We start from the raw sequence: 15,719 nt of genomic DNA on the forward strand, positions 1-15,719 counted from the left end.
GAACTACAATTATCAGTTGGGTCTTGCCAAAAAATGTAAATTTATCTGTGAATCAGTGTGTCCCTAAGCTAATACCTGATCTCGGTCTGCGACTCTGGAAGGATCATAGTCATGCCTTTTTAAGTTTCAAAAGCACCTGGTCAAAACCACTTCTGTGTCACTCCTGTAACTTTTTGTTCTCTAATAACTTCTGGTACGAGCATGTCTTTGTCTGCCTATTTCTGTTCAGAGTGAATTTCCAAGCCCGCGGACTTGGACGCTCCGGCTTGGGCCCTAAAAGTCCCCATTTCCGCTCCTTCCAGGTTCCCTTCCCTACTGGGGAGCCTGGCAGCTACCTCCGAGGCAGTGCGGGGCCCCTCCTGGCAGGTAAACCTGTCTGGTGAATCCACCCCTCAGAGGCGTGTCAGTACCATTTCCTGGAGCAATCTCACAGGGTGGCTCCGCTTTCCATTCCTGTTCAAATACTTTGCTGCCTCCACTACAGCTGCCAGACCTGCTCCTGCTGCTGCTGCTCAGGTAAATATCATTCCTTCCTGGCACCACTAGAGACAGAGGTGGTTGATAAAAGTCTTGTACGTGCGCCGGCCTGTCTGTCTTTCTAGCCGTTCCTTTCATGACCTCTTTCTGTCTCCCTCTCTGTCTCTGTTTGTTCCCGTAGGGAGAGCATCTGGAGAGCGCCTTACTGACCACCGAGAAGATGATGAGTTCGAGCTATTGGAATGAGGCGGGTAGCAGCAGCAGCTGTGGGACTCAGCAGCTTCCAGAGAAAAATCTAGTGTATGAGCGAGTGAGGACCTACAGCGGGCCCATGAATAAGGTGGTTCAGGCCTTGGACCCTATCGGCTCACGGGAAGTGCTCTCCCCTCTCAAAACATCATCCTCCTACCAAAATTTGGTGTGGAGCGACTGTTCCCAGGTACCGCAAAGACAGCTGGTGGAGAGAGGAAGCTTTGAACCCGATTTCTTTTCTTTCTGCTTCTCGGTCTCTGTTACAAAGGATGTTCTCTCTCGGTGGAACACGGCTATATTGGCGATGTACAGGAACCTAAGTTTCACCTCTTGGCTGTGCTTTCATTTGCTAGTGCCTGTGCTTGGTTGTTTCCAGTTCCAATGGTTTTCATATAACCTACTAGAGCATAGGCTGGCTCATTTTTAGTGAATTTGACTGGAATATCGGATCTGAGGTCAACTTTTGCCCCTACCACAAAGCAATCCTCACCTTGAATACAATAATTTTTGTAGAATCAGGTCTCACGGATTCACTTCGTTTCAGAAAGTCATAATTCTTTTTGTATCAAATATGATGGCTTAGAGACAATGACATGTATAGAGTGATGAACAAATATTTGTGTTCGGCAAATAGTATGTTTTTCTAGGGTAAATGACAGGCATAAATCCCTGTTTGAATTGCCGTATGTGTTTCATTTTCTGAAAATGACACATTGGCTCTTATATAAATAAGGTGAATAATTTATGAGTACTGGTTAAAGAATATTGAAAGAGTGGATATAGGATTAAGGAAATCAAGAGGTAAGCAGTTGCTTATATGAAAGCTAAAAAGGGTGGAACTCTAAGACACCCTTTAAAATGAAATAACTTTGTCTTTAAAGGAGTTATTTTAGCATAAGTGTCTGTGCTAGTAATCATGCCAATGACTATACAGGAACATTGTGAGATTATATAAAATTAACAGCTCTATGTTTTCATTCTTAAACTCTCTTTACATTAAATTTTCATGTCTTGAAACTTTCTGGGAACTTCTGTCCAAACTGAAATTATGTTTTCAAGATACAATTTCTATTGTAAAGAGCTCAAAAAAAGAGAAAAAAAATACAAACATTGGAACATTATCCTATGTTGCATTATGATACCAATCTGCACTAATGTGAATTAACTTCAATTTAAAGGAGGATATACAGCAACATTTCTCAAATATAGACTAAAACTATTTTTAAAGAATTTAAAAAATATAGAGAACCCAACATCTACAAAGGCCACAATCTTTTCTTTCATCCTTACCTTAATTTTTGGGAAAAACATGAAGAAAAATCCATGATTTGCTGTTAGTAATTTCTTAATTGAGAAAAACTCCACCTGTATTGAAGTCAAGGGGAAGAAAATGATAAAGGTTAAAAATACTAATTTGTATAAGTGATAATAATGCAAATGAGATGCTAATGAACAATGAGGTGGGTGTCATGGACGTTTGTTTGTAGCCCCAAAACAATGAGAAGTTCAAAAACAACAGTTGCCATTATCATGATTGCTCAAACCACCTTACCTGTCATAGTCATTTAAACGGTTAACCTCTTTTCTTGTCCACTTTCTAGAAAAAGAAAGATGAATAGATAAAAATTGAAAAGCTGAAATTCGGCAACTCATAAATATTGACCACAGAACGACTTTTAGGACTGCGTTTTACTGTATGCTCCTTAGTTCAGCTGACCTTTTTAATAATCCCAAGACCGAGCTGGCTGAGCTTTTTACAAGCCTGTCCTTCTTTCTACCTGGTATTTGTCTAAGTCATCCTTGCAAGACTATCTTTATCGGAATATGTAGCTCTCCATAGAGAACCCGAGAAACCGAAAGCATGGCTACAGGCAGTAGGATAAGAGACTAGAATGGAGGATGTTGTGAAGTCTGAAGTTATTTGTAATTGAAAAGAAAGAGAAGGGTTTGGTGAAAACCAACGAGGCAAGATTCTAGGTATTCAGTAGAATAAAACAAGAAGTAGCTTCATTCCCCTAGTGAAACAAGAAGAGAGAAAATTGGACTACAACAGTTCAAATTGAGCTAGAGATCAAAGGGCATTCAAGAAATTTTGACAGCTGCCACAAAGAATGTGACTAGGAAAATATTCTGTTTTGTTTTCCATTCTTCCCATGTCTTGTGGGATTGCCTTGTGTAAAGTAGGACCTAGGTTTGATCGGCAAGCACCTTCATGCTAACAAAATGGTTAAGATGTGGCTGGGTGAGATGTGACGATGGCTTTGTTTGTACCATGCCAAGCACAAGCAAGCAGTAAATAGTATTCAAAATTCTTTTGTTTGTTTTTCTGGTGTGCTATGTTTCAGGGACATTTTGTGTTGGTTTGTACCAATCATTCTGATGCCAGAATTTGTGACCATGGCACCTAGGAAAATGGCCGGTCATCTGAATTCAATTAAATTTTTAAATTGTTTTTAGCATTTTGGTGTTTGGATGACATTCAGAGAATTCATAAGATTTTTACAAATATACAATTGCCAGTAGTAAAATATGTTCCCTTTGGGAAACCGAAATTGACGCCACTCTGCTTTGCTTCCTGAATGTTAATTTTAGCTTATGTATTTAATTTTAGATTTAACCAAATGCTTTTTGCAGCACTTTAGTATTTTCTATATCTGGCTTCTTAGTGTATGTTTTTCCTCTATTGCCTTCTTGTGCACTAAAATGGTGTTTACAGATGTAAACATATCTTCCATTTCTCCAGATCTAATGTGGCTTGCTTTCTGGTTTCTAATTGATCACATAAACTTTATTATTCTCTTGGTTATTATTTTGCCTGACTGATAGAGCATTCCTCAGAGAAAATTCAATAGAGAAAGCAGTTGCTGGTGAAATTGTCTAAATCGATGGTAGAATTACAATTACTAGGTTTATTCATGTGAACAGGTAAAATCAAACACAGGTGTACTCAAGGTCATGGATGCATTTTACAACTGAGTGCAGTACTGTGAATAAATGTAGTTCTCGAAACTATATAAAACAAAAAAAATTAAAAATACTTCATGGCTCAACTTTTTAAAAAACTTAAATGAACAGTATTGATGTGAATTACTCTCTGGACATGTATTTTTCCATCCCATTAATTTAGCTTTTCATGAAGTTCAATGTATTTTCCATGTGTTCAGAGGAGCTCTGTGGCATGAGAAATAGATCAAATTAATTTTTTAATACCACTTAGTCATTGAATATGTATCAAGTGCCTATTATGTAGGAAGCACGGTGATTATCTGGATAAATACCATTTGCCTCTCTAGGGAGAGGCTACATTGAGGACCAATGCATAGCACGTAGTCTGTCTGAAATGTCTATATTTCATTTTTAAATATTATTTTGTGGTTGGGCCATTGATTATTTTATTGACTACAAGAAGTTTTGATGAAAGAACCTCCATGTATGCGTTGTATGTGTTACCATTCTTTTGAATTGGAAACTTGCAATTAAATTCATCTCAAAGAAGCAGTCCAGGGGAAAATGGGTGTTTATACACGGCCTCTGATCTCAGTAATTATCCAGCATGGACTTACCTTTGTTACATTGTTTTCTTCCTTTTTCTTTTGTTACAAAGATCAAAGATGACGGATAGCTCCCTTACTGTGCTTGGATTTCTGTACACTATCGGAAAATGTACCTGTTCTGTGGGGAGGGATGTGGTGCTTCGGTAAATTGTTGTTCAAGGGTGTGATTTGCTCAAAGGTGTGGTCACTAAAGTGAATGATTGTTCAGGGAAGTAGGTTGCCTGAAAAAGGAATGAGGTCATAGGATAAAGAGGCACACATTTTCAGCCTTGATCATCCCTTTAGCGCCTACAAATAAATGGAGGTATAGAATTGGGAGTGCAACTAATTGCTGGGTGAAATTGTTCATGCCAACTGTCTTCGTCTCTTGTTTGAGGGAGGTCTGATAAATCCCTGAGCCTGTTTTCCGTCAATGGCATTTACACACAAGCTGTCAGTGTGTGTGTGTGGTGCGCGCGCGCGCCAAGGTGATGGGGGTGGGGCAAGGGGGAGGGGGATGAACTTGTCCTTTAACTGTCCTGATCCAAACTTTTTTTCCTTTTTTATTGTTGACACTATTGCAGATGGCTCCCCCTCCACTTCATCCTCCGCCACCCGGCCCTCCCCCCGCACCCCCCCCCCTCGCCCCGCCAGCTTTCACCACATTGTTGTCTGTGTCCATGGGCTATGCATATATGCATACATGTTGTTTGGCCAACTTTCTTTTCTTGATGATTCATGGTAAAACAACTGGGAGAACTGCCATGCTCTTAAGCCCCATTTAAAAATGAAAACCTTTCTAAACAAGTCTCCTTGAGGTAACTTTTTCTTCATACCAGCAGCTATTTCAATAAGGATACTTTTTTGACTCCCAGGGGAACATATATATTTTTTAAAGACAAAAAACATGCACTACAAAGAGACGGTATATTTTATTTTGCTCTCCTAGTTTCCTGTAGGGAAAGAAGGAAAAGTATCCTGAAATGAGTCTCTTAAGTGAGAATTGGTGTTGGAGGGAAGAGATGAGGGGAAGGAAATCTATTACTAGTACATTCTAGTATTTTCTATTGCTTTCTTTATATGAGAACAGAATCACAGATTTTAATTAAGGAAGTGTTTGTTTCATCTAAAGAGAGATCACTATAAGTTACACAGTTATCCTTATACAAGGTTCAAAACAACGTCTCCACAATAACCTAAGGCAGGTGTTTAACCACGTCACTGGCTTTGAAAGGTTCGAACAAAAGCATCTCCCATACTATTCAGAAAAAAATACAGAGCCTGTGTGGTATGTGTCTCCATGTGTCTGTGTAGGGCTGCGAATGATTGTGTAGTGATGGATTTAGCAGCACCAAACTATGAAACTGGCTGGGGTAGTGGCTTCGGTTTTAACCCTCTTGGCTTTAATTCCTGGTGTGATGGCTTTGCTAGCTCTATGCAGCAGTTGCCTCGTCTGTAATATGGAGTCATGTACCTAATTCATAGGACTGTTATTAGAGGCAAATGCAGTCATGTAGGGCGGAAAACACACAGCACGGTGCCCTGAAACACAGTAAGGGTTAATGATGCATTACCCAGAATACATGACTTGACCTGTCAGGACCTCGGTGTCCTCGTGTGTAAAGTGAGGACAATAACACCTTTCTTCAGGGTGGTAGTGAGTATTGCGTAATGTAACATGTGAAGGTGTCCAGCAGAGTGACTGGCACTAAATAATTCTTTCCATTGGTATTATTAATTTATTTTTAAAAAAATAGCCCACAAAACCCCTAGCGGCACAGACCACGTAAGTTAATAAACTCAATGAGTAAACTATAAAGTAAGAGTTCCTTTCACACTGGAAAGAGTATGCTTGGAAAGCCTATGAGGGCCCCACTAGCTAAGAAAGAATAATGAGGAAAAGCATTAAAGCAATTTTCTAAAACTCATGGTATATGATCAAAAGGCTGGAACAGCAGGAATGTATTTATAATGTTTACTGACCTAAATATCCTTTAGAAAGAGTAATTTGGAAGTTCTCACGCTCTTAGCGTCTTTGAACTTGAACCTCAATATTGGAAACGGACTTTTTTTGGTCTGTGGTATTTTTCTTTTGTCTTTTTAAAATGTAGTGACACTGAACATGAAAGCTTGCTTGCTGTCTGCCTCTTGCCTATGTTGTCTGTTGAATTGCACTTGCAATAGGGTAGCATGTGGCTATTTACATTTAAATTAATTAACATCCAATACATTGAAACATGTATTCAGTTCTTCGGTAGCATGGCCCTGACTGTGTAGCAGCCCCATATGGTTAGTCGCTACCGCATTGGGCAGTACAGATAAACAAAATTGCACAGAGGTCTACTGGACGTGGCCGATCTACATATTCGAGCTGCTCATTTAAGTATGGGAGTGCCTCTAAGAGATCCCATTCGAAGAAATCCATGCTGGTACAAAAGTGTAGTCAAAGTGCTGCCAATTTACGTGATTAGCTTTAACGGGCAAATAGGAATCAGGTACTGGAGAGTGTATAATAATACATGAGTCAAACGTGTAGGCCAGGCATACACAGTATACCGTGCTGGTTGGGAACACAGACCGGGAAGATTGAAATCCTAGGTCCAGGCCTGTGCTTGTAACCCGCATGGTATACTGCGTATTCCTGGTCTGCACATTTTCTTATATGTGCTCCCACTATGAACCACCTAAAATCTTTTGAGACATGAGCCAGGCCATAAATAAATAATGTAAATGAACATTTCAATGCTTTTAAAATATTATGTTATTTCCCAAGAAGGCAGATATTTTTGTTGCTCTTCAGAATTGGTTTTTTTAAATATATTTTCCCATAAATTTTATTGATTCTTTTGTATAAAAATATACAAGGCTCCATCCGTGGGTAATAAGTTGATTAATTTTTAGTTATTTAAAGCTCATAAATGCTTTGGCAGAACTTGGATAGAAATATTATGAAGATATAAAATTGGCTTGTACCTTACTGTGGAAATTCAGATCTCAGCAATGAAATGGCATTTGAATCGTCATTTAGAATCCTTTAAAAATCTTTCCTAATCAAGGTCCAATGTTAGGTTCCAACTCCTTGCCTTGATGTTAAAGGGCCTCCTTAGGACAGGCCCATCCTATTTTTACAGTCTTATCTCACACCACCCACTTCCTCCCACCTTGCGTTCCAGACACACTGTACTGCCCTCAGTTTCATAAATAAACTGAGCATTTTGCGTCCCTCCCACCCCACCCCACTTTGCTCACTGCATTCCCCGCTCCGGCAACATTCCCCCTTCCCTCACATTTCTGTGGAACTCCACCTAGTGCTCCAAACCCATCTGGAAAGCCGTCTTCCTCAAGACATCTTCTCTAACCCTGAGTCTTTTAACCATGTTCTCAATGCAAGACTCTACTCCCAAATTCATCCTGGATGTGTCTCCTTTGAACCCAGGTCTCGTTTTTCATCATTTAACTACACGCACTTATATCAAGTCAGTAGTATGTTATTTCTGTTGTCCTTCTTCCCAGCCGTCACGGACTGTTGAGGGTTGAGTTGTTGTTGTTGTTGTTCTTTTTTTCCCCCCGAAACTCTACACAAATCGAAATCAACGTTTTAGGGAACAGAATGAAAATTCTCTCTCTCTGTCGTCTCCCTTTTCTCCCCCTCTCCCGACTCCCCCGTCTTTGTGATTATGGCTTGCAAAAATGCCTGAATGTGGCTGCCAGCACTGGCTTTAATAAAAATATATGATTAGGATTGTTTGTGGCTTTCACTCTTCTCTGCCCTCTTTTTGAACTGAAAGTGCATAGTGGTGCATGAATTGCCCCTTTAAAAAACGGAATAAAATATTCAATAGAAGGAACCATTTCATGTCAATTAATTTTCTGTTCTGGTTCTTGTGTCTCATTAAGCATCTGGATTTGACTTGTTTATATTTCATTTATGCTGCTTTCCCTATGGGAGAATATTTGTGATTACTTAGTATGTCAAATGTTGTGAAAGGGTTCATGATGCTTATCTGTCCTTATATCATTTCCCTGGGATTTGCTGTGGTACTTCTTCTACTCAAATTAGCTTAAAGGTGCTAATTAATTTGCTTATAAAGACAGTCCCTCTACCTCCCCTGTGGCTGAAATTCTGTCTAGGTGAAATGTTTTTATTTATTGAATGTTACTTAGTTATTCTCTAATTGGTTTATTTGTATGCCCCAAGATTCCCTCATAAAAACGACTGGCTCTGTTCACACACCAAAATACATGTAGAACTTTCCAAGGAAATATCTTTGTCCTTAAACATGATATTTTACCCATTTCTGTTCTAACACAAGCTCCAGCTTGGATGCATAGGTTCCTGCATAAAATTATTTAAAAATCTTCACAAATCTTTACAAATACAGGTGCCATTACTTATTATCCCATATGAGCATGGGAACACTAGTTTGAAGTACAGTAAAAGGAAAACGCTTTTGTAAATACATTCATGACTACACACATTAAAAGCAATAACCATCAAAAAATGAAAGCCTTCACAAATCTGGTTACATCTAAGAAAATTCTCTAGAAAAGTTGCTTAAAACCCCCTATCTCATATCAAACATCTCATATTCTTCTGCCCCACAAGCTTCAAAAACACTATCTACAAATTTCTTACTCTGACTTTCTACTCTCTGGCTTCTATGAACTTACTTACATCCCGGAAATCCCATTTTGGTGTTATATGTTGTGGCCAATTTTCCACAATTACACATTTGCTCATGTTACACCTGAAGTGAGCCTATCCCCTAGCCTCACCGTCTAGATCTGCTGCAACCATACCAATTTTCAAGATTTTCCTCAATGGTAACCTTGTGATGAAATCTCAAATTGTCCCAGGCCGAAGCTGTCTATTAGCCCTTGAAACTTCCATAGTAAGTTCCTTACATTTCTTTTATATCTCTTTCAATAGCATTACGTAAAAAAATATTGAACAAATAACTTTTTGCACATATAACTAATCCAATAAAAAGAATGCCTCATAGTAATAGATGGTATGTTTGATTTTTCACAATTCTTTTACACATATTATTTACTCACTACGACTCCAAATGTTAAATAGAAAAATTATTATTATGGCCATTGTACAAATTGTGCAGTGTACAAATAAAAGTATGCATTGTATATGATTTGTCTTGGACAAATAAAGTAATCAAGGCTCAAATAGCTCAAAATAACTTTTTCAAGTCAGAGCAGCTAGTTAATGAATAACCTGTGTTTAGGAACCAGCTCTTGATATTTCTACTGTATCAGCTATCTCACTTGATTAACCTTAGATACTAAAATATTTTCAGTTTAAACAAGTTTGTATTTTTTGGTTTCAGCAAATCATTTGATGATTATCCTCACTGTATCTTTTTCCATTCTAATGTTCTATTATCAGAGTGGAAAGTATCAAAAATATATTAGAGGACAAAAATAGTTTCTGTTCTGATTTTCAAGGTCTTACACTGAAATAATCCTGGCATTTAGAGTATGTCCCAAGTTTTTAAGGTTTTCTTTCTACCTAAAAGACAATAACACCTCTCCGGCTTCTGCTTTCCCTTATTTCTCCAGTGTAGACTGATTTTTAATCCACTCTGATCTTAGAATTAGCCATATTTAGTTTATCAAAAGAGAAAGAGGAAGAAGAGGAAGAGGGCTACTACAACTTTTCCCAAGTTGGAAATCATTACTTTAGGCAGTGTGGGAAGAGAAGACTTGGACTTTATTCCAAGCCTGAGCCCACATCATTATAAACAAAATTATTTTCGCCATACCTCTGCCTAAAGAGAGCTGCCAACAAGACAGTACTTACCTGTTTAGCAAATCTGGGCTGTAGGAATAAATAACATACACTGAATATTTTATCAGAAAAAGTAGGGTTTTCCTGCAAAACTGAAGGGCTTACGTGATATAAGTATTAAATGAAAATTAATTGTTTTTACTTGAGAAGCTTCAGAGTACACTCTATAAATCTATTATGCAGCTTAGAAAAAAATCTATTGGATTTGTAGAAATTTAAATTATTTCATCAGAGCCATTCTCTCTCACAGTCACTTCCGGGTGGATCTCTGGTTTTCAGGCACCCAAAGGTTGCCTTTGACAGTAAATAATAAAAACAACAGATATCTAGCCTCCTATTATAAGGATAAATCAAATTTAACAGTGGGATTATGGCCCACAGCTGGAAAAGCAGAAAATGGAATGATATATGCTCTATATGCTGCATGAGGTCTGAGGTCATTTTACCTGAGTTTCAGCCCCAACACTTTAGTATTAACTGTGTGATCTCCATCTAGTTAACCCATCTTTGACTAAGTTTATTCATATGTGAACTGGGGGTACAGCAGTATCTTCCCCATGGGGTTGTTTGGAATGTGAAGCTAATCTGTGTAACAGACTTGGCATAGAAAGCTTTTAATAGGTGTTCCTTATCATCATCATCAAAAGAAAACAAGACCAACAAGTTTATAGGGTTTGAAATTGTTTTGTCTCTGAAAAAATACGTTGGGGATGATCTCCATCTTCACAGGATGTTAGAAATAGAAAGGAGAGTTCAAGATTCCCTAATTCACACTAACCCACACCCACATCTTATTCGTCAAAGGAGGAAATTGGAGCTCAGGAAGGTGACATGAACCCAGGGCTTCTGACTCAATGGCCAGGTTTCTTTTTACAACTTTATCATAATCACCATCGCCCCTCCCCCAGCTTGTAATTATTTTGTTATAAGGAATGGGCCGTGGCACAAAGGGCATAAGAACAAAAGATGCCGATTTAGACCTTCCTTCCTGAGGTGGCTTTAAAACTAAGACCTCTCCATTCACAAACATTTTTCCTTATTTGTGGATGACTTCCTGCCATCCTGCCTATAACTGGATACCACTGAGGTACCTTCCGTTGTCAAGATAATGTTCCTTTTGGACATTTACTCAGACTGTCTCACCCAACTCTGTAGACTTCCAAGGAAGAGAGTTATCTTTAGCAAGTATTTCTGGGATTAATAAACTTTACATTCAGATCTTTTTTTTCCCCCATCTTATAATCAGCCAAATATGATTTCTGTTTACCGTGATCAACATTATATGTATAATGTCTTTAGTACATATTAAGCTACCACCTTAATATTTCAATTTTTGTAGCTACCCCATTTTTCCTTTTTTTTTTTTTGAGGGTTGTGAGCCACATTTGCCTGTATGAATTATAATAATGAAGACTCAACATAATAAAGTAAATTATAATCTATGGGATGAATGTAGCAGCTCTCTAAATATAAGAAGTTCGTATGTTTTATTTTAGAAGCAGACTAGTCTTTGTGCAAATGCACTAATTTGCCTTTTACATATTTACTATCTTGGCATCTGAATAAAGTAACCATGCCTATACTACAATAAATAAATGTCCTAAAGGTGTGATATAGAGGTAGATATAGATATGGATATAGGTACAGATATGTGTGTTTTGTGTGTGTGTGTGTGTGTGGTCCTACCTGTGTTTATTTCTGCAAGTTTATAAAACTTCTTAGTACATTCTTTTATCCTAAAAGCTAGTCCACTCGGCTAGTGAGTTTCATTCTGTTTAATTTGATGATGCCCTGAGATCAGAGCTAGTTAAAGCGGGGTGGGAAGAGCTGCTGTCCATAGAATGTCTACCAGGTGCCGGGTCCCGCCTTCTCGAAGTGATCCTAATGTCAGTAGCTCTGGCCCAAAAAGGGTAAAAGTTTGCAGAAACGCACCCTCCAGACATGAATAGTCTTATTCCCTCCTGGTGGGTGTGTATTGATGTAGACATTTGGGAATTGAATTGAGTCATATCTGTTAAAACCAATAGCACACACAGAAGTGCCTCAGCGATGCCACTTCTTTGTGGGATTTCAGAGTAATCCTCACATTGCACCAGAATGCTCATGGCAGGGGCAGAGAAGACCCCGAAACGATCTAGACTTTGATAAATAAGGTATCAAACAGACATTATGGAGCATTTTGTGTTAATTTAAAATCATGAATTAAGACATATATCTAATCTATAAAACAAGAAATAATGCAGAATAATAAAGGCAACCAATAGTATTATTTATACGTATATGCTTATGTAAAGATACATCTGACAATGATGGTTACTTCTGGGTAAGGGATTTGCATGGAGGGAGGATAGTTAAGGGAATGTCTTGAACTTCATGGGGGAAGATCTGTATAAAATTTTATGTTAGAATGTGTTCACGTACTATTGCGTAACTGAAAACACCCCCTTCCCCCCGATCTCTCGGAACACGCTCCTCCTGTATCTGGGGGCCAAACCCACCTGATCTTGCTTGTATTTGTAACCATTTTCCTCACCTGAGGAACCCGTACCTGTTTGGTCTGCTATCTTTAATTATCTGCATATGTCCAGCACTTTTCCCCAGCCACCAACAGACATCTGAGAACATATCCAAAGGCTTCCTTGTAACATTAAGCTCGCATTATTGCTCTTGATTTAACAGGGAGAGGGAGAATGAAAATGGTACAAGTTGAACCAAAGGAAAAGCAAAAGAAAAACCGCAGTGTGCTGTATATTTGGCGGTTCAAGTAAATACATAGTCCTGTTTTAAGAACAGCATGTTACATTGACATTAGAACTGTACTTCCATACGAGTATCCGTTTAATAGCCTCCTTGTTCTGAAGAGAAAAAACAATACTTGTGTCATTGTGGGAATATATCCTGGAGTTGTATCAATTGGTTGTAAATTATAGTAATGTATGAAGAGATTAGGTAATGCTATCAATTCTCTGCACACTAATAAAGTCATGCATCTTTGCTCATTTGAGAAAAAAATAAAGAATGCCAAGATAATCAATAGAATGACTTTTATCTACTCATTATTAAAATCATACTGTCAGTTTTATGGACTGTTTTTTAAACATCAGAGCCTATTCTTTGAAACTAAAGCAGAAGTAGACCAGATAAAGCATAATTATGAGCCAGCTTGAAAGAATATAAGGGCAGTAGTCTTTAGTTGAGATTTCAAAAGGAGTTTCCTGTATTGGTTTGAGAATTTTTACATTTAATGTTTCTGATTGGTCAATTTTGCATCTTGTTTTAATTGCAGACATGGTCTACATTGGGGTGTATATTAGCAGAGTTCTCAAAAAATAAAAAAAAAAAAGAAACACAACCTAAAAGTATAGAAAAATGCATTATCATGAAAGCACTTTTAAAATTATGTTATCATTATGTTACTGGCAAAGCTGAGAGGAATTCAGTAATATGCTCTTTGGATAGATGGACATTATCTAAGGAAGCATAAAATATTCTCATTTCTGATCATTTGGGTTACTATAAAAAATAAAGAAAATAATAGCTCAAGAACAGAGGACATTCAAATGACACTACTCAGTAACAGTTTCTGAATCCCCCCGGTTTTTTTTTTCTCTCAACAGGAACTGCATTCTCCAACTCTGAAAATATCGACTTGTGCTCCAAGCGCTCTACACATAACTCCAAATACTGAACAGGTAAAAGAGTTTATAGATTGTGTTCAATTATTTTCTTTTCATATAAGCCTTGCGTACATGTTTAAACAATATTTGGGCCCTCAGAAGGTTTTACACATTGAAAAATGCCCAGAACAAAGAACTAGAGAGGCATTGTCACATAGGAGCATCAGCTCAGCCTATTGGGGAATAAGAAACAAGTGGCGAAATAATTGCTGTGGGCTGAAATTTTCCAGTGCCATTGTCTACTCAATCTGATTGCTTTTCGTATGAGGGCAGTTTATTTTTAGCCAAGGATCTCCTTGTGATTATGTATATTTTAAGGGTCCTTGATTTGCGCACAAATGAAGTACGCAGATCCGGGACTGATTGAAGATGACTTGCATGAGTGATAGAACTGTAAGTTTACTTTCAGGGAGAATAACTAATAGTGCCAGAACTAGCCCTTCTCAACGGTTCATGATTTAAAAGACACACAAGTATCTCGATTCCTTAGTATTTATGACCTAATAATCCCACTTGTGAGATTATTCTTGAGCCCAGGCATTATATCTTCAAAGGGTACTATACTTAAATACCACAGTAAGAAAAATGTGTTTAATGAGCTAATCACCATATTTCAAAAAGTAAATTCTAAGAACATAAAATAGAAACCATCCAAAGTTTGTTACTGCGTAGGAGGGGAGTATAAAGTGTATGGGATTTGGAGGATAAGAGAGAGGAAGACGCCGTTCTAAGCAGACAGACCTTCCCAGATGATGCGTCAGGGCGTAAACTTGGGTACAGTTGAGAAAAAGTGATGTTTTGTAGAACAAATAAGATTCTTGAAGAAAAGGTTGCCCAATTCTTCCTCATTTGACCTCACCCAGAGCTAGGTCAGTTATAGTCATGCACTTAACCAGCAAACATTTGCTTAGTGCTGACTATGCACCAAATACTGCACAAAGATGAGTTAGATCCAACCGGTATTCTCAGAGAGCTCACAGGCCAGCATGGGTCACATACATGACAAAACACAAGAGAGTAGGATAAAGGCCACAGCTGAGTTAAAAAATGGAGCCCTGTGGAACCACCAAGATAGAATTAGCTCAGAGAAGCCCACTTAAATCACAGCATTGTTCACTATGCCTAAATCCAGGAAGAAAACTGCATTAAGTGGTATTTTTCATAATAAAAGGGCTTTACAATTGGGTTTACTATATGTATTATTTCTGACAATAAAAATATGTGTTTACTGTAGAATTGTGGCACTCTAAAAGGATATAAAGAAGAAAAATAAAACTCACTCACGATCCCCTCCCTTCCCCACAGACACTACTCTTCACGTTTTGTTGTTTTCTTCCATTCAAATAAAAGACTGTGAATATACCATATACCATTTTATATCTTCATTTTCACTTAACCTTATAAAATATTATACGCTCTTTTCATGTAAATTTGTATTACTCACAACGGTTATGTTGATGGCTACACATTTCTGCCTATGGGCGGTTATTTAATCCTTCCTTTCTCCATGGGAAAGTGCTCCTTCTCCTGCACCATCTCAACATTATTCGTTTCAAACTTTCTCCAGGTAAAATATGGTATTGTTTGTTATGTTTATTTGATTCCTGGTTTGGTGGACCACTTTTTCTTAATAACCATTTGCTTTTCTTCTATTTAAATGTTCACGTTGTTTGCTCATTTTTCTATGAGCATGAAGATATTTTTCTTATTGAGGTATAATAACTCTCATTGTAGGAACAATATCAACCCTTTTTCCATCAAGAGTTTGCAAGTGACTGTTTTAGCGTTTTGTCTCCTTTTTAATGTTACCACACTGAATATTTAGATGTTTAAACACGCAAACACAAATGAGCACATACATAGTGTCTCTATGCATCTCCTTCCATTTTTTAAAAATATAGGATGTCCTTTTCAAAGGGAAGATTTGATTAATAAGTATTAAGCTATATTTTTCTAATCATGTGGGAGCATTTACAG

At 37.8% G+C, this 15,719-nt stretch overlaps 1 protein-coding gene across 1 annotated transcript in view; it reads left to right on the plus strand.

Annotated features, from left to right (window-relative positions):
- Positions 1 to 689: 689 nt before the first annotated feature.
- Positions 690 to 15,719, plus strand: part of POF1B (POF1B actin binding protein) — a 64,308-nt gene continuing 49,278 nt past the window's right edge. The window contains exons 1-2 of the mRNA XM_054566593.1: positions 690 to 916; positions 13,683 to 13,757. Of these exons, the coding sequence (XP_054422568.1) occupies positions 698 to 916; positions 13,683 to 13,757 (294 nt within the window). The 5' untranslated portion in view covers positions 690 to 697. The remainder of the gene's footprint in view (positions 917 to 13,682; positions 13,758 to 15,719) is intronic.

This window comes from Pteronotus mesoamericanus, unplaced genomic scaffold, assembly GCF_021234165.1.
Source record: "Pteronotus mesoamericanus isolate MK-2021 breed Mesoamerican mustached bat unplaced genomic scaffold, CSHL_Meso_final contig_177, whole genome shotgun sequence".
In the NCBI taxonomy this organism is placed as follows: domain Eukaryota; kingdom Metazoa; phylum Chordata; class Mammalia; order Chiroptera; family Mormoopidae; genus Pteronotus; species Pteronotus mesoamericanus.